The following is a 20599-nucleotide window of genomic DNA, read 5'->3' on the forward strand; positions in this document are numbered from 1 at the left end:
GGGAAATGCGGGCCGGCCGGGACTGTCAACCAGCCGGCTGGACCGCCACGACCGACACGCTCCGGCTAAGGGAGCCCAGCCCACAACGCCGGGGCCGGGGCCTCGGCGACATCCGGCCAGATTCCTGCTCCCACAAACCACCGGCCGAGCGCCCCCTTACAGGGCAGCGGCCTACACCAATCAGCGCCAACCTCTGCCCACCAGCCGCCCAATTGAACTTTTTCTTTCTTTTTTTTTTTTTTTTTTTAAAGGCGGTTCTGTCTAGGAGTCCTCCAGCCCAATAAGAGTCGTGGAAATTTCCAGAAAGAACAGGACCAATGGGCGCGGCCAGATTGCCCACAATTGACGGACTCGCCAACCAATCCGTGTCGTCAAGGTCCGCTCCTCCCTCAGTTCGCCGAGCCGTGATCTGGGCGGGGCTTGTCGCGGAGCGCCCAATCCCGAGATGCAGAGGAGGCAGGGCTGAAGAGAAGACCCGCAGAGAACCAATGAGAGCGAAGTCAAGATGATTGACGGAATTTAAAGCCAATAGCAGGAGAGCGAAGGGCTCCTGGAGGCGCTCAACCAGTGAGCAGGCGAGGAAGGGGCGGGAACCCGGGGGTCCCGGCAGCTTCTAGTAGGTTCCAGAAGGCGGCGCGTGCGGTTGGGAACGCGGAGCGGACGAATTCGATTCAACGGGGTTCCGGGCCAAGCTATGGAGCAGGTGAAGGGGGAGGGGCGGCCGGAGCCCCGCGGCGGCGCAGGCAGAGCGGCGGGGAGAGGCGGGAGGTCGGGGGCCGGGCCGCGCGACCGAGAAGGCCGCGGTCGGGCGTGTGAGGGGAGAGTGGGGAGCGCCCGTCGCCCCCGCGACCCGCCGAGCGGAGCGGGCGCAGGCCCGGGCTGCGGTCGGGCCCCGAGGCTTCTGGGGGCCGGGCCGTCTAGGCGCAGGCAGGCCCCCGTCGGCCTCGGCGAACTTGGAGGGATCCGGTGATCGATCTCACCCGGGCAGCCTTCGGGGGGCACGGCATCTGCGTGCGCCCGGGAAAGGGGGCCCGCGCGGCCGTGCAGGGGAGGCGGGCGCGGACAGTGTCACCGAGGCTCCCCGAGGCTCCAGATGCATATGTCGCCCCTCCCCCCCTTTTTTTTCCTTAGTGGCCGTAGGGTGACTGAGGATCCGACGCTTGGAAATTCCGTTTCCGATTACACGGGATTTAGTGGTTTCAGACAGTTGCGAGCCGATAGTGAGGAGCTAGAAGTCTCTGCCTCTCCCGCTCAGCATCTGTGGCAAAGAGGCAAACCTGGTGCCCTTTCCTTGATGACTTAGCTCGGGCCACAGTGGCCCGCATCTGAGAGAGGCCTGAAGAGGTTTTGTTACCTTGGAAGCTGTCATTGAACCGTTGTGTTTCATCCAGACGCACACGGAAAGGAGAACAGCTTACTACTTTTACTGTGATGGACAAACTGAAGCCTTTTGTTCTGGAATAGCGGGGCCTCCATGTTTCATTAGTAAGACTGGAATTGGAGGAGTTAATCAAGTTTTTGTACCCTTGAAGTAATTATGGGTATCTGGGATAGATAGGCTGCAGTACAGACAAAATGCTGTTTGGAATAAGGAGCACTTTGCTCTGTTAGAACAAAAAGGGACTGTTCTCTTTTATCATTCATTCATTCATTTTTCATTTATCTAGTATGTGGTGCTGGGGATTGAACCCAGGGCCTGGAGAATTCGGAGCTTACGGTCTACGATAGCTGTACACCCATCCTAACTTCCTCAGGAAAAAAAAAAAAAAAAGACCCTGCCTGCCGTTATACAAGTGTGTGTCTGAATTGTAAGGGAATGGCTGAGCTCAGGACTGCAAACTTAGGATGAGGTTGGGCAGATTCGAGTGTTGGGCTTGGAGAGGGCTCAGTTGGTAAATAGTTTGATGTGTAAGAATGAGGACCTGAGTTCAGATTGTCGCACCCACTAAAAAGTTGTTGGGGAAGGGAGAATGGAGGATCTCAGGGCACACTAGCCAGTCTGTGAGCTCCAGGTTCCTTCAGAGATCCAGTCTCAAAGAATAAGGTGGAGAGCAATAGAGGAAGACACCCTGACTTCCAGCTTCTGCCCCTTGCACTGGCGTGCACACAGAAAATAAATTTGAATATTGAAAATTATGTATTTGAAGAACAGAACTCTGAGGTTAATCCTATAGTCATGCATAGTTTGCATTTTTAAGATTTATTTTTTCCAGGTGTAGTGATGCATGACATTAATCCTAACACTCATGAGGCCGAGACAAGCTGATCTCTGAGTAATAGGACAGTCAGAGTTGTTTAGGGAGACCCAATTCTCAAAAAAACCCAAAACATTATTTTTAATGCCAGGTGTGGTGGCGCAGGTCTTTAATCCCAACACTCCGGAGGCAGAGGCAGATGGAGCTCTAAGTTAGGTTAGCCTTGTCTACATACTGGAGTTACAGGGCAGCCAGAGCTACATAGAGACCCTGACTGCAACAGAGAGATGTATTTTTATTTGTGTACTATTTGCACTTTTTCTCCCTTGGCATTCCTGTAAAGGAATGGAATTTTGGTCTTTTTCTTTACTTCTGCTTATCCTTCATCTTCCTTCCTTGAGAACAGGGTCTCCTGCCTTTTCCTAGGTGCTGAGATTACAGGGCAAACCCGGTTTACCTGTGCTTTAGGACCTCTGCTCCATGGAAGCTCCTGATGGGTGTGCCTTAGGGTTCTAAAAGCATCTGAAAGAAGTAAATTTTATGTCAACCTACTAAATCTTGAGTAGATGATAATTTTATAAAAGCTTTTTAATAACCTCAGTGTGGCTTGACTCTGGGTTGGCCTTGCTTGCTTGAGTTAGGGTCTCATGTATCCCAGGCTGGCCTTGAACTTGCTGTATATAGCCAAGAGATGACCTTCTTACTCTCCTTCCTCTACTTCATAAGTGCTGTAATAACAGGTATATGTCCACATGCCTGGTTCTGGGATCCAACCTGGTCTTCAGCTGCCAAGTTACATCCCCAACCCCATGGCATAAGTGTGACTCCTACTCTGCTTGTATTCACTTTGTGCTTGCCTTTGAAAGGAAGCTGTGGGGCCTGGCGATGGTGGCACACACCTTTAATACCAGCACTCTGGAGCCAGAGGCAAGCAGATCCCTGAGATTGAGGACAGCCAGGGCTACATAGAAGCCCTGTCTTGGAAAACCAGGTGTATGTGTGTTGGGGGGCTTATGAAGCTGTAGTTTCCCCTAGCTGGGCTTATGTGTGGTATTTTTTGTTGTTTTCCTGAGACTGAGTTTGTTTCTTTGTGGCCCAGGCTATCCTGGAACTTGCTCTATAGACCAGGTTGGCATCGAACTCGGAGGTCTGCCTGCCTGTGCCTCCGAGGCATGGGCCCCCACTGCTCAGCAGTGTGAAGTTCCAGACCTTTTATAGGTCAGCATGGTAAAGAAAAACCCTTTATACATACACACGCAGATAATGAAAAGAAAAGCCGTCTTAGACTTCTATAGGATAGTGGGAGGGCAAAACAGGAAGATCTCAAGTTCAAGTCTAGCCTTCAAAATTAAATTGAGACCCTGTCGCAGATGTTAAGGGGAGGGGGAAGGCTAGAGATGTGACTTTGTAGTGACTATGACAAAGGAAAGTCAGCATTCTGCTTAGGCAAGGTCTCCTTCACTTATGAAGCTCCTTGCAACAGACAATGGGATTAGTTGATATTTGTCTTTATACTCCTCCTCTTTCTGATAGCCTAATAGTAAAGTCTCAGCAGGAACTTGGTGGGGACCAGTTTTGTCCTTAAGGATCAGCACAGTAAAGTCCCATTTGTCTTTGAGATGACAGTAGAGCCATAATGAACACAGAGGAATAAGAGCCTCTTCCTCTGAAGCTTCTAGGGCACTAGAGCATGTATGTACATGGTTTGTGCAGGCAGATGTGTGTATGTGGAGGTTAGAGGACAACTCATGGAGTTGGTTCTCTTCCACCCTCTTAACTGTCCAGGTATCAAACTAAGATTGTCAGGCTTGAGTGTTTCATCACACTGAGCCATTTCATTGGGCTCACATCATAGAGTTGTTTGTTTTTGTTGTTATTTTTTGTTTTTATAGACAGTAGTTTCTAGTATAACTTTCCTGGAGCTCAAATTCCTTCAGCCTCAGCCTTCTGAGTACTGGGAGTGCAGGTGTGTGACACCATGTGGCTTCTCAATCGTATATCTGAACATGTTCAGCTCTTCCTGCACTCAGTTTACAATTCAGATCTTTGGAAAGCTTTGACAAGTGAATTTGCATCTCCTAGGAGTCTGTGTGCTCTGGAGAGCTGAGTTCTCTGCCAGCCTCCACCAGTGGAGGGCAGAGAAGTCTTGGTGCTTCTGCTTTGTTTTCCCTGCTCATTTCCAGAGGTGAGGCAGAATGTGGATGGATTAGGATTTTTTCTCTTGATCAGTTGTGACCACCCAGTTCATGCTTAGGAAGACTGAGTGTGATCTAACACCCCAGGGGAGAGAATGAGCCTTCTGTGGAGTGAAGTCTGTTGGTGCCGTCCTTCCCTCAGGTGAATGAGCTGAAGGAGAAGGGCAACAAGGCCCTGAGTGCTGGCAACATCGACGATGCTTTACAGTGCTACTCTGAGGCAATTAAACTAGATCCCCAGAACCATGTGCTCTATAGCAATCGCTCTGCAGCCTATGCCAAGAAGGGGGACTACCAGAAGGCCTATGAGGACGGCTGCAAGACTGTTGACCTGAAGCCTGACTGGGGCAAGGTAAGCTGACGAGTCAAGCTGTACGGTTTTCCTGAGGACTGTGGGTCTGGTCTGCAGTGCCCCATCAGCAGCCCTCCGGACCTGTTTAGATGACTATAGATTGCTCCTTATGATCTGCTTGCCCACCTATCTGAAGGTACCCCTTGAAGGAGACACTTACTTCTCTAAGTTTGTTACCATCAGTTGTAAAACAGCTTTTATTAGTTGTACAGATAAGGAATTACTAAAGAAACTGGCAGCTTGTGCCCATGGGTTGCATGGTGATTTATGTACCTTTGCCTGGATTCTTTTTAGTGTCAGCATTGGAATGTCTTGTGGGTCTAAAAAGTACATGACAGGAGGGCCAACCAGAGTAGCATATGCCTTTAATCCCAGCACTTGGGAAGTAGAGATCGGCATAGGTGGAGGCCACCCAGAGTACATAATGAGACTCTGTCTTAGGTAAAAGGGGGAAGGGGACTGGTGAGATGACTTTATTGTTAAAGAGAACCGACAGCTCTTACAGATGACCTGGGTTTAATTTTCAGCATCCACATGGTAGATCATAACTGTCTTCAACTCCAGTCCCAGCGAATCCAGTGCCATTTTTCTGGCCTCTGTAGACAGCAGACATACATGTGGTGTATAAATTCACATGCAGGGAGAACCCCCATGCACTACATGAGTAAAAACAAAACCCTAGTAGGCTTTTGAGTTGATTTGTACTTGTGCATGACCTCTATTTTCTATAATTTTGGGGGTGTTAAGGGTTATTCAAGAAAAGCAGCAGCCCTTGAGTTTCTAAACCGATTTGAAGAAGCCAAACGAACCTACGAAGAGGGTTTAAAACATGAAGCCAATAACCTCCAGCTTAAGGAAGGCTTGCAGAACATGGAGGCCAGGCTGGCAGGTGGGTACCCACATCTTTTATGTAATGGAAAAGAGTCCTGCCGTCCCCAAAGTGAAGGGGGGGGTGGGTTGGTGGGGTATGTGGTGTCACGGTGACTCAAGTAAACATTTCATGCTGATGCGCTTTCTTTCATTTGGACAGAAAGGAAATTCATGAATCCTTTCAACTTGCCTAATCTGTACCAGAAGTTGGAGAATGATCCCAGGACAAGGACCCTGCTTAATGACCCCACCTACCGGGAACTCATAGAACAGCTTCAGAACAAGCCTTCAGACCTGGGCACGTAAGTACAGCCACAGGTATACTAGAAGCGCTCGGTCTGGACTGCTGAGTGGGTGGTGTAATTTATAGAAAGGGTTGGGTAGCTTGTAATAGCAGAGCACTCAGATGTTTTTTCTAATCCCTCCTCTCCTGTAATTCTAGTTTTGCCTATTTTGTAGTGCTGAGGATCAGATCAAATCCAGGACCTTGCCCATGCTAGGCAAATATTCTGTCTGTGAACTGTCTATATATAGGAATCTGTTAACAGTGAACAGGGTAGGGGCAATTGTAGCAGCCAGGCAATTAATTAGTTAATTACAGGCACAATTATAATACATGTAATTCCAGCTACTTGGTTGAATTTTTTTTTTTTCCTGTTGTTGTTGTTCTTTTGTTTTTTGAGACGGTTTTTCTGCATTACCCTGAGTATTCTAGAACCACTATGTAGATCAGGCTAGCCTCAAACTGAGAGATCCACTAGCCTTTGCCTCTAAAGTGCCAGATTAAAGGAATGTACCACTAAACCTGACTTGTCTTGCTTTTTTAAAGATTTTTTTTCCTCCTACAGCTGGAGTTAAGCATTTGTGAGCCACCTGATAGGGGTGCTAGGATCTAGCTCTGGCCCTCGTGCTGGAGCCACAGGCACCCAGGCACCCCTCCACCATTTTTTTCAGATTTATTTTATACAATATTCTGTTTGCATATATGCATACACGACAGGAGAGGGCACCAGCTCTCATTGTAGACTAGTTATGAGCCACCACACACTTGCCTGGAACTGAACTCAGGACGTTTGGAAGGATAACCAGTACTCTTAACCTCTGAGCCATCTCTCCAGCCCCAAGCCATAGGCACTCTAAATCTTTGAGCTATCTCTCCAAGCCTTTGCTTCTCTTTGAAGATAATTATTTGGTGTTTTTTTTTTTTGGGGGGGGGGTAAAACCTGTATAGTTTTGGCTATCCTAGACTTGCTTTGTAGACCAGGGTGGCCTCAAAATCACAGAGATCTGCCTGCCTCTGCTTCCCTGGATACTGGGATTACTGGCTGTGCCATAGTGCACAGCCTCTCTCTTTTTAATTTGTTCTGAGGGTTTTTCAGTGTAGCCCTAGCTGTAGGCCAGGCTGTCCTTGAACTCAAAGATCACCCTCCTCTGTCTCCCAAGATTAAAGGTGTGCACTGCCACATCTGGCTTGACATTTTTACTTTATTTTTTTAGGTTATGTGTGCTTGTGTGTATGTATGGGCATGTGCATGTGAGTTGAGGTGCCTGAGAGCACCAGAGGTTGGGCTTTCCTAGAGGTAGACCTTCCAGAGGTTGGGAGTTACCCAGCATGGGGTTTGGAACAGTCTCTGTAGGAACAGTTTGCCCTCTTAACCACAAAGCCATTTCTCCAGCCCAGTCTTTGTTATCAATCTAGAAAACTCCAAGATCCCCGGGTCATGACTACTCTCAGTGTCCTCCTCGGGGTTGATCTGGGCAGTATGGATGAAGAGGAAGAGGCAGCAACACCCCCACCCCCACCTCCTCCCAAAAAGGAAGCCAAGCCAGAACCAATGGAAGAGGATCTTCCAGAGAATAAGAAACAGGTCTTGTTTTTTTCTCCTCTAAACTATCGTGCATTTACGTACAGGCAAACCAACTAGAAATAAGAATGTTAAATGGTCAAGTGTGCAGACTGTAACTGAGAAATGGTTTGGGGCTAGGTGGGGATAATGGCTCAGTTTGCAGAATGCCTGCTAGTATACATAAAGCCCTCGGTTTGACACCTTCAGAAACAGTTCCATTCTGCATCCCAGGCTGGCCTTAAACTCGGGATGATTCTCCTTCTAGCTGCTGGAATTAGTAAAGTTTTATGTTTTGTTTGTTGTAAATGTTGAAACAGTGTCTTACTGTAAAAAAGGCTGGCCTCAGACTTAGAGACCCACCTGCCTCTCTACTTCTGGGATTAAAGGCGTGTGCCACCACTGCCTGGCAATCTAGGCAGTCCTTATAGAGGCAAACATTTAATTGGGGCTTCCTTACAGTTTTGGAGATTTAGTTCATGATCATGGTAGTGGGAAGCGTGGCAGTGTGCCGACAGACATGGTGCGGAGGGCCAAGAGTTCTGCATCTTGATTGGAAAGAAGGCGGGAAGAGACTGTCTGTGCTTCACACTGGGCACAGCTTGAGCTTTTAAGACCTCAAAGCCCCACCTCTACAGTGACGCATTTCCTCTAACAAGGCCACAACCTCTTAATTGTGCCAATCCCTATGGCCAAGCATTAAAACATACAATTCTATGGGGCCTTACAATTCAGACCACTACAACATTCATGCCTATTGCCCATGGAGGCCAGAAGAGGTTGTCAGTTCCTTGGATTTGGAGTTAATAGGCGATTGTAAGCCACCTTTGTGGGTCCTCTGCAAGTGCTTTTAACTGCAGAGTCATCATCACTCCACGGCTACTGCTATCCTGTCTTAACTCTTTGCATGGATTTTGGGGAATTGAATTCAGGTCCCTGTGCCTTTAGACAAGCACTTCACCAGCTGACCATTGACTCTCCCTAGTCCATAATTTTGAATACTTAGTATGTTCTAAGCTTATTATTGTTACTTGAGTGACCTGAGAATAGAGGATCACCTGGGATGCAGGTGTTTTGAGACCAACCTGGGCAACATAGTGAAATTGTGCCTGAAAGAAAAAAAATACATGTACCAGAGGCTAAGTAGGAAAAGGTTAACCTTATTTCCATCCGAGATCTACATGGTAAGAAAGAACTAAATATTTTGTAACATGTCCTTTGACCTCTACACACACATCATGGCGTCTGTGCTTAAACCCGTAAGTAAATAAAACAGTAGGGCTGGAGAGATGCTCAGCAATTAAAGCAGTTATTCCTTGCAGAGGACCTTGTTTTGATTCCCGGCATCTACTTGGTGACTGAGAACCATTAGTAACTGCAGTTGCGGGGATCTGACGCCCTCTGTGGCCACCAGGCGCACAGATGGCATGCACACATGCGTGCGCTCACAAGTGTCTGTTTTGCAGTGAGGTTTCTCTGTAGGCCTAGCTTCCTGGAACTTGCTTTACAGACTATGCTGACTCTAAACTCTGAGGCCTGCCTGATTCTGCCGCCAGAGCTGAGCAGTGGTGGCACACCTTTTAATTCCAGCAATCAGTAAGCAGAAGCAGGCAGATCTCTGGATTTTGAGGCCACCCTGGTGTACAGAGTGAATTCCAGGACAGTCAGGGCTACACAGAGAAACCCTGTCTTGAAAAACCAAACAAATAGTAACAACAAAAAAAATTTGCCTGACACTGGTGGCATATGCCTTTAGTCCTAGCACTGAGTAGGCAGAGGTAGCCAGTTCTCTTTGAGTTTGAGGCTTACAGAGAAACCTTCTCTCAAAAAAAAAAAAAAAAAAAAGCTGCCTTCGCACCCCACTCCCACTGGAGAGATTGCTCAGAGGTTAAGAGCACTGGTTGCTCTTCCAGAGGTCCTGAGTTCAATTCCCAGCAACCACATGGTGGCTCACAACCATCTATAATGAGATCTGGTACCCTGTTCTGGCCTGCAGACATACATGCAGGCAGAATATTGTATACATAATAAATAAATCTTTTTTTAAAAAGCACCCCCCCCAAGAAATATATGTTTATGATTATGAGTGTTTTGCTTGCATGTATGTATCTATGCCGGTACTCCATGAAGGTTTACAAAAAGGTGTCAGATCATCTGGCAGTTAACAGATGAACAGTTGTGAACCACTGGGTAGTGGGAACTGAACTTGGGCCCTTTCTAAGAGCAACACTCGCTCTTAACTTCTGAAGGTTTCTTTGTATAGTCCAGGCTGGCCTCAAACTCTGAGGTCTGCCTGTCTCTGCCTACTGAGTGCTAGGATTAAAGGTGTCTGCCACCAAAAACTTGTTTGATTGTTTTTTGTTCGTTTGTTTATTTATTTATTGAAGCAGTGTTTCTCTATGTATCAAGCTATCAAGCCCTAACTGTTCTGGGCTAGCTTTGTATACCAGGCTGGCCTTGAAATCACAGCTTCTGTGTCAAATGCAGGGATTAAAGGGGTACATCACCACACCTAGCTCTTTTTGTTTGTTTGTTTAAGATTTCGTTTATTTTTATCTCCGTGTGCTTTGGTGCTTTGCCTGCGTATATGTTTGTGAAAGGGTGCCAGATCCCCTTTAACTGGAATTACAGACAGTTGTGGCCTGTTGCGTGGGTACTAGGGATTGAACCCAGGTCCTCAGAAGAGCAGCCAGTGCTCTTAACTGCCATCTCTCCAGCCCCAAAACTTATTTTAGTAGATATATAAGATACATCAGAAATAATACCTGTGATTACAGGAGGATTATGAGTTAGAAGACAGCCTGCATTACATAGGGAGACCCTGGTGTTTGTTTTTTAAGTGTTAGGTTTGAAAACGATGCTCTTTACAAGCCATTTCTTAGTAATGCTGAATTTCTGAGTGCTTCAGCAGTGAAAATGGAGCTGTCGGCATGAACATTGAGTAGAGTAGATAGATTGTGAGGGATACTGGTTCCTGCTCTCATCAGGGCATGGTGTCTGCATCAGTTCTGACGCTTTGGCCTCCTGGTTAGAAGTGGTGGGAGGTGGGTGTCCACTTAGCAACACACTTGAGAGCAGGAGACATGTGCCTAAAGAATTGTGTTTCCCTTCTCATAGTCAGGAACAGCAGATTGTTGCCAAAGATAGTGTTCTTAAATGGGGGAGTGTTGACTGCTCAGGGTGTCTCAGCTGGAAAAGGGCCCTCTGTGTGGGTGGAGAGAGTGATTCTGAAGACTGCTGAAGACTCCTGCTGTTCCTTTGGCCCTTTGCAATCCCCTTACCATGCCTGCTGTCCCTAACAGCTAGGATCCCAAGATGGCCACAACAACCAGCCTGTGTCTGCCTCTCAAAATTACATGATCTTCAGATTCTTTGAGTTGAGAGGATTTCCTCTCCCTCAGAGAATCCTCTGCTACCTGGTAAAGCTCCAAGAGATTAGATGAGGAAAAGGAGTCAGTGTCAGGAAGTAAAGATCAAGTACAAGTCAAGACTCACGTGACTCTGGTTAGTTTATGAAGAGGCCTTTTTGAGGGAGAACTTACTTCCTGCTCATGTTGGAGGCTTGTGCTGATTGATACCTGACAGAGTATGGACTCTGCTGCTCTTGCTGCCATCTAGTAGAGATGCTAAGCCCTCACTTGTTCCAACCCCATTTAGGCACTGAAAGAAAAGGAGTTGGGAAATGATGCCTACAAGAAGAAAGATTTTGACAAGGCCCTGAAGCATTATGACAAGGCCAAGGAACTGGACCCCACCAATATGACTTACATAACTAATCAAGCAGGTGAGGCCCAGAAACCAAGGGCAAGAGAGCTGTTAGGCAGTCTTGAGGGAAGAAACAAGGACTGACTGTTTCTCACCTTTCTGCTTGGCAGCTGTGCACTTTGAGAAGGGTGACTACAACAAATGCCGGGAGCTCTGTGAGAAGGCCATTGAAGTGGGCAGAGAGAACCGAGAGGACTATCGACAGATCGCCAAGTATGCCGCTGAACCCACTGTGGTAGACTGAAACTCTTGTTGGGAGGGCAGGGTTTCTAGGTTGTAGTGTCAGCTTTGCTTGTAATCAGTGTGTATTTTCTTTGAGGGTTTACCTTTTTTTTACTCTGCCCTTTTCCCTTCGTCTTCATCAGAGCTTACGCCCGAATTGGCAATTCCTATTTCAAAGAAGAAAAGTACAAGGATGCTATCCATTTCTACAACAAATCTCTGGCAGAGCACCGAACCCCAGACGTGCTCAAGAAGTGCCAGCAGGTGAGTCTGAAAAGAATTGTGCTATCGTAAATTGGGTTCTTTTTGTTGTTATTTGTTTGTGGGGTTTTGTTTTTATATTTATGTTCAGTAGTGTTTTGCTTGCATGTATATGTGAGGGTATTGGATCCCCTGAAAGTAGAGTTACAGATGAGTGTAAGCTGTGTGTGGGTGCTGGGAATTGAACCCAGGTCCTCTAGGAGAGCCGCCAGTACTCTTAACCACTGAGCCATTTCTGTAGCCTTGGCTGTTATGTTCTTTTTTTTGTCTTTTTTTTTTTTTTTTTTTTTTTTTTTTTTCCAGAGCTGAGGACCAAACCCAGGGCCTTGCGCTTGCTAGGCAAGCGCTCTACCACTGAGCTAAATCCCCAACCCCGGCTGTTATGTTCTTAATGGTTGTCACTGTTTATCATTTGATAAGTTGGGTCCATTTACATGATTCTAGCCCAGTTGCTTGGTAATGTCATGTAGGAAATGCTGTGGCCCTATTAGCAAGGTTCTGATATCATTGTTATAATTTATTTTTCTTGTTTTGGAGAGATTGGTAAGACAGGGTCACTCTAGTATGTAGTCCTGCCTTTCCTGGAACTCTGTTTAGACCAGACTGGCCCAGAGCTCACAGAAATCTACTTGCCTTTGCCTCCTGAATGCTGGGATTTGGCACCTCCACGCCCAATCTCAATATTTTAATAGCGAGAGTAGTATGCTACTATTTGTAATAAATAATGTGGTAGAGTGTCTTACACTTGCTCCTCTATTGCTATGAGGAGAAACCATAACCAAGGCAACTTTTGTTTTTGGAGACCGTTTCTCTCTGTAACAGAACCCTGGCTATCCTGGAGACCAGACTGGCCTTGAACTCATGGAGATCTGCCTCCAGAGTGCTGGGATTAAAGGCATTGTTTTTTTTTTAAGTGTTAACCTGCTAACCAAAGGCAGCCTTTTGTTTTGTTTTGTTTTGTTTTGTTTTGTTTTTAAAATTTATTATTTATACAGTTTTGTGCCTGCAGGCCAGAAGGGGGCACCAAATCTCATTATTTATGATTATGAGCCACCATGGGGTTGTTGGGATTTGAACTCAGGACCTTTGGAAGAATAGTCAATGTTCTTAACCTCTGAGCAGTCTCTCCAGCCTCTAAGGCAGCTCTTAAGAGAGAATATTTAATTGGGGGTCATGCCAGCAGTTTGAGTCCGTTGTCATTATGAGGGAGCATGGTGGCAGACACACAGGCACAGAATCCGAGAGACTGGGCCTGGCATGGGCTTTTGAAACATCAGAGGCCATCCACAGTGACTCACTTCCTTTAGTATAAATCCTCACCTCCTAATCCTTCTAATTCTTATAAACAGTTCAATGTCCCATATATTCTCACAGGCCCCTACAACTAAGCATTCAAATATATGAGCCTATGGGGGCTATTCTTATGCAAGCCACTGCACGGAATAATTTCACAAAATGCTTTATCAGTCTCAGCATGCTGGCACATGACTGTATTCTGAGCCACTCTGGAGTCCAAGACAATAGTTCAGGACCAGTTTGAGTAGCATAGTGAAGGATCCCAACCAGTCCCCTCACTAACTCCCTCTAAATAGTGTCAGAAAGTTAATTGTCCTGTGTTTTACTTTCATAGGTTTGCTCTTTGTTGTCATTTATTTTTACATTTTATACATTTATTTGTGTGGGGTTAGGTACATGCCACAGTGTAGGTTTGGAGGTCAGAGGGCTAGGGTAGTCAATTCTCTTTTTCCACCAGCTTGACAGCCCCATCATGTAAGACTTTGTTGTTTGTTTTAAGAGACAAAGTTGCTTCTGCCTCTACCTCATGAGAACTGAGATCACAGGTGTGGGCTGCCAACAGCTGTGCAGTACTGGTGATTGGAAGTAGGTCCTCATGTATGATAAACGAGCATGCTACAACTAAGCTACATCCCCAACCTAAGTAGGGCATAGCTTTGAACCAAATATATGCAAGTACTAGTCTAATAGTGTACCTTGATAAGGAGAAATGTTTTTAATATATACTTTGGTGCCTATGTGCTCAACTGAGCAACATCTCTAGCCCAAGAATGAGATGAAAATCTTGCCAAAGAACTCTGAAAATCAAAATTCTAATTAGGGGTCACCCAAAGGGCTCAGCAGGTTAGAGTGCTTGCCACCCAGCCTGACAACCTGAGTTCAGTCCACAGAACCAACATGTTTCAGGGAACTTAAAGCGAGCTACTTCTTCAAGTTGTCCTCTGATTTCCACATACACACTGCAGTGTGTAAGTGCATACACACAAATAATTTTTCTTTTTTAATTCCTATTTGGCATTTCAGTCTAATCAATGTTTAGATGTTTAGTTACTATGCCAGTGATTGCTTTTTTTAGGCAGAGAAAATCCTGAAGGAACAAGAGCGACTGGCCTATATCAACCCTGACTTGGCTTTGGAGGAGAAGAACAAGGGCAATGAATGCTTCCAGAAAGGTACTGTCTATGAAGTCCTGGCTCTGGTGTGTGGCTTCCTCTGCTTGCTTGCAAGGCACACATTTCAGGTGGGGAAAGGGTGATTTTGGCTATCATAAAAGCCTTCTTTCTGCTGAATGTTGTGGCTTGTTGGGAGAGTGTTCGTTTTTCAAGACAGAGTTTCTTTGCGTAGCCCTGGCTGTTCTGAAACTCTGTAGACCAGGCTGGCTTTGAACTCATTTCCAACTCCCTTGGCTTCCTAAGGGCTGGGATTAAACACACGCACCACTACCACCCAGCCAATTTTTTGGGTAGTGGGAGTGGCTTATGTAAGCAGGAACTCCAGGTTTGTCTACAAAAATTAGTTCAGACCAGCTGATCATACATAGACCCTGTCTCAAAAACAAACATGTTATAAACGATGAAAATCCCAACCTTCTATTTTACCAATAAAGACTCAGGAGCCTGATGCTGGGGTGAAAACCTGCTAGCTCAGAGAGGCAGAAAAGGTAACCAGCTAATCTTCCTTCTCAGCTCAAGTCTAGATGGAAAAAGCCCAAAAGGCTCACCAGTACAACTGACAGTCCAGGAGGAAAAAGCCAAAAACCCCAAGGCTGAAGGCTTGTTCAAAGCCCAAAAAGCCAGAGAGTTTAGGAGCTGAAGCTCAAGTTAAAGCCTCTTCTCCACACTGTCTTAAATACCCCTCAACTTAAAGTCCTTCCCACTCTTTAATCCTTGTCATCTGGTTTATTGCTCTGCCTTTTGACTAGGGCTAACTTTTATTAGATCCTTTGGTGTAGAGTGCTCTTGGATTAAAGGTGTGTGCTAGGGCTGGGTAAATCATATAATCACCTGTTTACGATAAACAGAAAGTTTTTGGATTAAAGGTGTGTGTTAGGGCTCAACCAAACAATAAACAGGGTTTTTTACAGTTCACCATTTTGGGGATCACAGTGGAATCTAATATCCTGCAATAGACAGATTTTTTTTTTTTTTGTGGTGGTGGTGGTGGTGGTGATATTTGGGGTTGAATCTACTGTGTTGAATGTTGAATGTATTGGGTAAGCTGTACACCCTGGTTTGAGGGTACATCCATGAAAATCTCAGCGATTGGGAGTCTGAGATAGGCAGAACATGGTAGGTTACAGAATGAAACCCTGTGTGAAAATAAACAGAAGCAGCTGGGTGGTGGTGGGGAGGATCTAAGTTTGAGGCCTGCCTGACCTACACAGAGAAACCCTGTCTCAAAAACCAGATAAATAGATAGCAAATCATCCTTAGCTAGACATGGAAGTGTACATTTGCAATCCTAATACTCAGGAGGCTGAGGTAGGAATGCAGCCTGGGCTGCATAATAAGTTCCAAGCCAGCTGAGCTAATAAAAATTGTCTTTATATAACTATCTAGGGGACTACCCCCAGGCCATGAAGCACTATACAGAAGCCATTAAACGGAACCCAAGAGATGCCAAACTGTACAGCAACCGAGCTGCCTGTTACACCAAGCTCCTGGAGTTTCAGCTGGCACTCAAGGTGAGACCTGCAGTTACTGTAAGCCTTTGTAGGAACCAAGCCTTTTTTTTTTTTCCTTGTTCTTATTTGGATTCTAGGTTGACAGTAGGTAGTGTTTGTGGGGACGTTGGAGGCCTTTGTTTACCTGACCCCAGTCTGGTTGGTAATCTCAATGCTGGGTAAGCAGTGGCGGGTGGATCTCTTGAGTTTGAGGCCAGTTTGGTCCACAAAGTCCAGAACAGCCAAGGCTACACAAAGAAACCATTCTCAGGAAAAAAAAAAAAAAAAAAAAGTCAATGATTGAGCTTATATAAGCATCTATGGTTCCTGTGTCTTCCCTGAATTCCCTGGTGCTTTTTCCTCGCTATTCTTTCTCAATGTTTTCTTCCTTTCCTGTATTTTTTTTTTTTTAATGTATATGAGTATTTTGCCTGTTTTGTATATATGTATACCAGGTATGTACCTGAGATTTGGCTTACTGCAGCAGTCTAACTGCTTCCCCAGTACTTGAAATTACAGGTATTACCTCTCCAGCTTCTTACACGGGTACTAGAGAATGAATGCAGGTCCTCATGCTTGTGCCTCCCTAACCCAGAGCCCATAAGCTCCTGATACTGATTTTGTTTTGTGGCAAGGTCTCAGTAGTATAAGCCCGGGCTGTCTTCAAATTTGAATTGCTCTTGCCTTGCCTCTCATCTGAAATTAGAGATGTGCCACAGTATGGGGCTTTAAGTTTTGTTTGATGCCAGCATCTTTGTGGTGTGGCCTGAAAGTGACATATTATAGTTAAGGCTGCAAGGGTGACATCAAAACCTGCTTAGCAGCTGCACGTGGTGGTGCACATCTTTGATCTTAGCACTCAGGGAGGAGAGGCAGGCAGGTCTCTGTAAGTTTGAGACTAGTCTGTTCTACAGAGCAATCCAGGACAGCCAATCCGACACAGAGAAACCCTGTCTTACAAAAACAAAACAAAAAAACCTGATTGACCCAGGTGCCGGCAGTACTTTTCTTAACTTTTTTTTTTTTCTTTCATTTTTAAAGCAGGGTTTTTCTGTGTAGCCCTAGCTGTCCCAGAGTTGTTCAGTAGATCAGGCTGGCCTCCAAATAAGAGATCTGCCTACCTCTGCCTCCTGATTGCTGGGATTAAAATGTTGCACCACCACAGCCTGACTTTTTTTTTTTTTTTTTTTTTTTTTTTAGATATCTCAACTTTAGCTTCTTTTCCCTCCACTCCTCCCAGTCTTTCCCCCTGTTAGTGTTACTTTTTATACTATTTTATTTTGGTTTCTTAATCCTCTTTCCCTTCTCCACCCAAATCCCTTCCAGCACCCCAATACCAGGTAGGAGAAAAACAAGGTTGGGGGGGGGGGACAGTTCTCTTAGCTGCTCCCTGCTGGTTAGGGTCTCAGGTTCCTTAGGGCTAATCCAATCCTCATTTCAGGATATCTCCAATTTCTTCTCATCCAACTGTATCAGCAGTCTGGGGAACTCCCCAATACTCTCTAAGCTCTGATTCTTATTCTCTTTGAGGCCTCAAATTTAAACTATCTGCAGCTGGCAAAGGGCCTCTCTCAGAGCCCACATGAAGCAAATAGTTTGCTACTGTGGACAATCTGAGTCAGTCCCATATCCCACATTTGGGATTAAAACAAAAACATGTTTACATCCACAACCTCCCCCACCCACCTCCCTTTTCCCCAGATCCACTCCCCAGTCTCCATAGCAAAGAGTAGGCCTCCTACGAACATCAGCCAAATGTGGCACAAGATAAGGCCCAGGCCCAAACCCCCACATCAAGGCTGGGCAAGGCAACCCAATAGGAGGAAAAGGGTCCCAAAAGCAGCAAAATGTCAAAGACAACCCAAATCCTACCCTCAGGAGTCTCCCCAAAACACCAAGCCAAACAATCATAACACAAATATGCAGAGGACCTAACATAGACCCATGCAGGCTCTGTGATTGCCACCTCAGTTTCTTTTAGTCCTCCTGAGCCCCGCTTAATTGATTCCTTAAGCCATGCTCCCTTGGTGTCTTTGAGCCTTCTGGCTTCCATGGTTCTTCCTCTCTCTCTCCCATGGGTTTTCTCAAGCTCCAAGGGGAAGGATCCAGTGGAGACCTCCAACCTGGGCTCTCTTCCAGGTTGGGATATGAGTCTCTTCATCTCCCATTAACAGCCAGACCATCCTCTCTGGTGACAACTGGACTGACTAGGCACTGATCTGTGACTATAGCATTTCTTTCCTTTCTGTTTCTGTTTTGAGATAGAGTCTCTTGTAACCCTGGCTGGTCTGGAACTCAGATCATTTATTTCGATTTTTCTGTTTGTCCAAAGTGTGTAAGGCTTTTGAACACAAGTCTCAAGGCAGTGAGTGTTGTTCATAAGCTTGCTCTCATATAACAAGTGTGTTGATTGGGAGCCGTCTTTCCTGGTACTCTAGTTCATCTAGTTCCTTTTTTCTTATTATTTGTTTGTTTAGTTGATGGTTGTTTTGGTTTGGTCTGGTTTGCTTTTTGAGACAGGGGTCTCTCTGTAGTTTTGGCTGTCCTGGATTCACTTTGTAGACCAGAGTGGCCTCGAACTCACAGAAATCTACCTGCTATGCCCCCCCAGAGTGCTGGGATTATAGGTGTTATGCCCAGCTTGCTATCTCCTGGGCCTGGATTTGACAGAAGCAGCAGAGTCAATACCAAGACCTCTGTCTGGCTCCTTAGGAGGGCACAGGAGCTGACACCTTAGAGGGAAAAGAGCCTGATTACTTTCCTTCCTTCCTTCCTAGGACTGTGAAGAGTGCATCCAACTGGAGCCAACCTTCAGTAAGTTTCTTTCATTTTTCTTCTGTACCCTAATTTTGCCCCCAGAGATTATTACGGTTAAAGGCTTTGGGGCATGTAGGCAGAAGGGGTGCCAGGAGCTACTAAGTCGGTGCCTTACCTCTCCTGTTTGTAGTCAAGGGTTACACACGGAAAGCAGCTGCCCTGGAAGCCATGAAGGACTATACAAAAGCCATGGATGTGTACCAGAAGGCGCTAGACCTGGACTCCAGCTGTAAGGTGGGCTGCTGCTGTCCTGCAAGGGCCACCCCCATCCATTCGTTGCTCCTTTGGCTCTTTTCTGTGGTCCCTAATGTCCTTCCCACATGCTTCAGTTTCTCTTTGTCTCTTCTCTTTCCTTTTGTGATCTGTTGTCTTGGACTTGCTGAAGCAGTGGTTCAGGCAGTGTTGACTCCTACCTCCCTCGGTCTTTTCTGGAATGCAGGAGGCAGCAGATGGTTACCAACGCTGTATGATGGCACAGTACAATAGACATGATAGCCCTGAGGATGTGAAGCGGCGGGCCATGGCCGACCCTGAGGTGCAGCAGATAATGAGTGACCCGGCCATGAGGCTCATCCTGGAGCAGATGCAGAAGGACCCCCAGGCTCTGAGCGAGTAAGTCCAGTGGGGATGCTGGGGAAGTGAGAGGAATATGTCCAGGTGGAGTTCTATCAATCTTTTAATGTATTATTTGGGTTGTGTGTATGAGCATTTTGCCTACATGTGTGTATATGTGTATATATGTATGCTGCATGTGCTCCTGGTGCTTGAAAAGGTCAGAAGAGGGTGTTAAACTTGCTAGAACTGAATATACAGAGGGTTGAGGGCCACTATGTGGGTGCTAGGAACCAAACCAAGGTCTACAAGAGCAGTAGTGCTCTGAGTCATCTCCATCAATAACCACTGGGCCATATCTTTAGCCCCAAGTTATAGCAGAAAAAGTTGGCAGTGCAGCGAGTCTTTGAGCTTTCTTTTCCTGTTAGTCTGACAGCCTAAGATTCTGTTGTGAAGGCTGTTTTTTCTAGGTTTAAAGCTGTGCAGGCATACAGTAGGGCATGCAGATTCTCCTTGCCATGTCTCCTGAAGAGGACCGCTGCCTGCACAGGGTCTTTGAGCATGCCCTGAATTCTAGGGAACCTGGGTGGAGGGAGATAGCCGCTCTGTAGGAACAAGTTTCTGGTAACTCCATCTTTTTTTCCTAGACACTTAAAGAACCCTGTAATAGCACAGAAGATCCAGAAGCTGATGGATGTTGGTCTGATCGCAATTCGGTGATAGCTTGCTTTTTCCTTCTTCCCTTCGCCAACGAGGAAAGGCGAGCTGGGATGGTGGCAGGCAGCACTGGGCAGGAGGCGGGGAAGAAAAGCTTATCTTTATATTTATACATGCCTGCAAGGAAGACAGAATCATCCAGCGCCACCACGGGCCCTCCCAGCACACGCATGGTCACTTCACTGCTGCCCTCAGTTCCCAGTGTCCTTCCCTGCCCACTCCCCCAGCCACCCCGTCACTGTCTCGGCTGCTCCCCTATAGTTGGTTATTTTTTATTTGGGGCAGTGGGTGCATACGGGGGAGGGGAGGGGATTCTTCCCAATCTAGGGTCCCAGCTGTCTTCACTTGTTACCCCATGTTCCTCCTCAATAAAACAAGCCAATCAGGCGTGGTTATATGTTGATATGGTCTCCAGTGAGTTTTTCTTCTCTAAAGACCCACCATTAGCACGGAGTTGGAAGCCAGCATTCTGAATGAACATGGCCACCTTTTCTTGGTGGCTTTGAAAGGAAGGTGCTGAAAAGTGAACTGCTGGCTTTGTCAGAGTGGCCACCAGGTGGAAGTGTTGCTCAACAGCTGATCAGCTTTGCGTTGATGTTCACGCTGTTCTGTGCATGTCTCAGTCAAGCAGCTAGATGCAGAGAACACAAATCCCAACCTACGCCCAAGATGGATCAGGAATCGTACCTTCTGAGAGCTACCGTCAACAGCTGCCGCCCTAATCCTGAGCTCCATACCACTGTCTTCCTTCCACACTGGCCAACACTGAACTTCCTTATTTGCTCCCAGAAGGCTGCTTTCTGGGCTAGCAAGATGCTGAGGCCAGCAGCAAGCTCTACTTCCATGTCCTG

At 46.4% G+C, this 20599-nt stretch overlaps 1 protein-coding gene across 1 annotated transcript; it reads left to right on the plus strand.

Annotated features, from left to right (window-relative positions):
* The first annotated feature begins 590 nt into the window (after window positions 1–590).
* On the plus strand, window positions 591–20151 carry Stip1 (stress induced phosphoprotein 1). The gene is made up of 14 exons (XM_055610502.1): window positions 591–703; window positions 4533–4742; window positions 5490–5631; window positions 5773–5914; window positions 7312–7480; window positions 11114–11240; window positions 11332–11434; window positions 11587–11707; window positions 14076–14172; window positions 15559–15683; window positions 18440–18476; window positions 18610–18713; window positions 18919–19091; window positions 19679–20151. Exons 1-14 carry the CDS (start codon window positions 695–697, stop codon window positions 19749–19751), a joined length of 1632 nt encoding a protein of 543 aa, XP_055466477.1. The 5' UTR covers window positions 591–694; the 3' UTR covers window positions 19752–20151.
* The last annotated feature ends 448 nt before the right edge of the window (window positions 20152–20599 follow it).

This window comes from Psammomys obesus, unplaced genomic scaffold (assembly GCF_907164565.1).
Source record: "Psammomys obesus unplaced genomic scaffold, mPsaObe1.curated_primary_1811, whole genome shotgun sequence".
Classification (NCBI taxonomy): Eukaryota; Metazoa; Chordata; class Mammalia; order Rodentia; family Muridae; genus Psammomys; species Psammomys obesus.

Excerpts from the sequence above, each read along its gene's own strand:
- Stip1 (XM_055610502.1), top strand. Across the intron at positions 4,743-5,489 it reads TGAAGCCTGACTGGGGCAAG|GGTTATTCAAGAAAAGCAGC; the intron begins GTAAGCTGACGA and ends GGGGGTGTTAAG. Across the intron at positions 14,173-15,558 it reads CAATGAATGCTTCCAGAAAG|GGGACTACCCCCAGGCCATG; the intron begins GTACTGTCTATG and ends ATAACTATCTAG.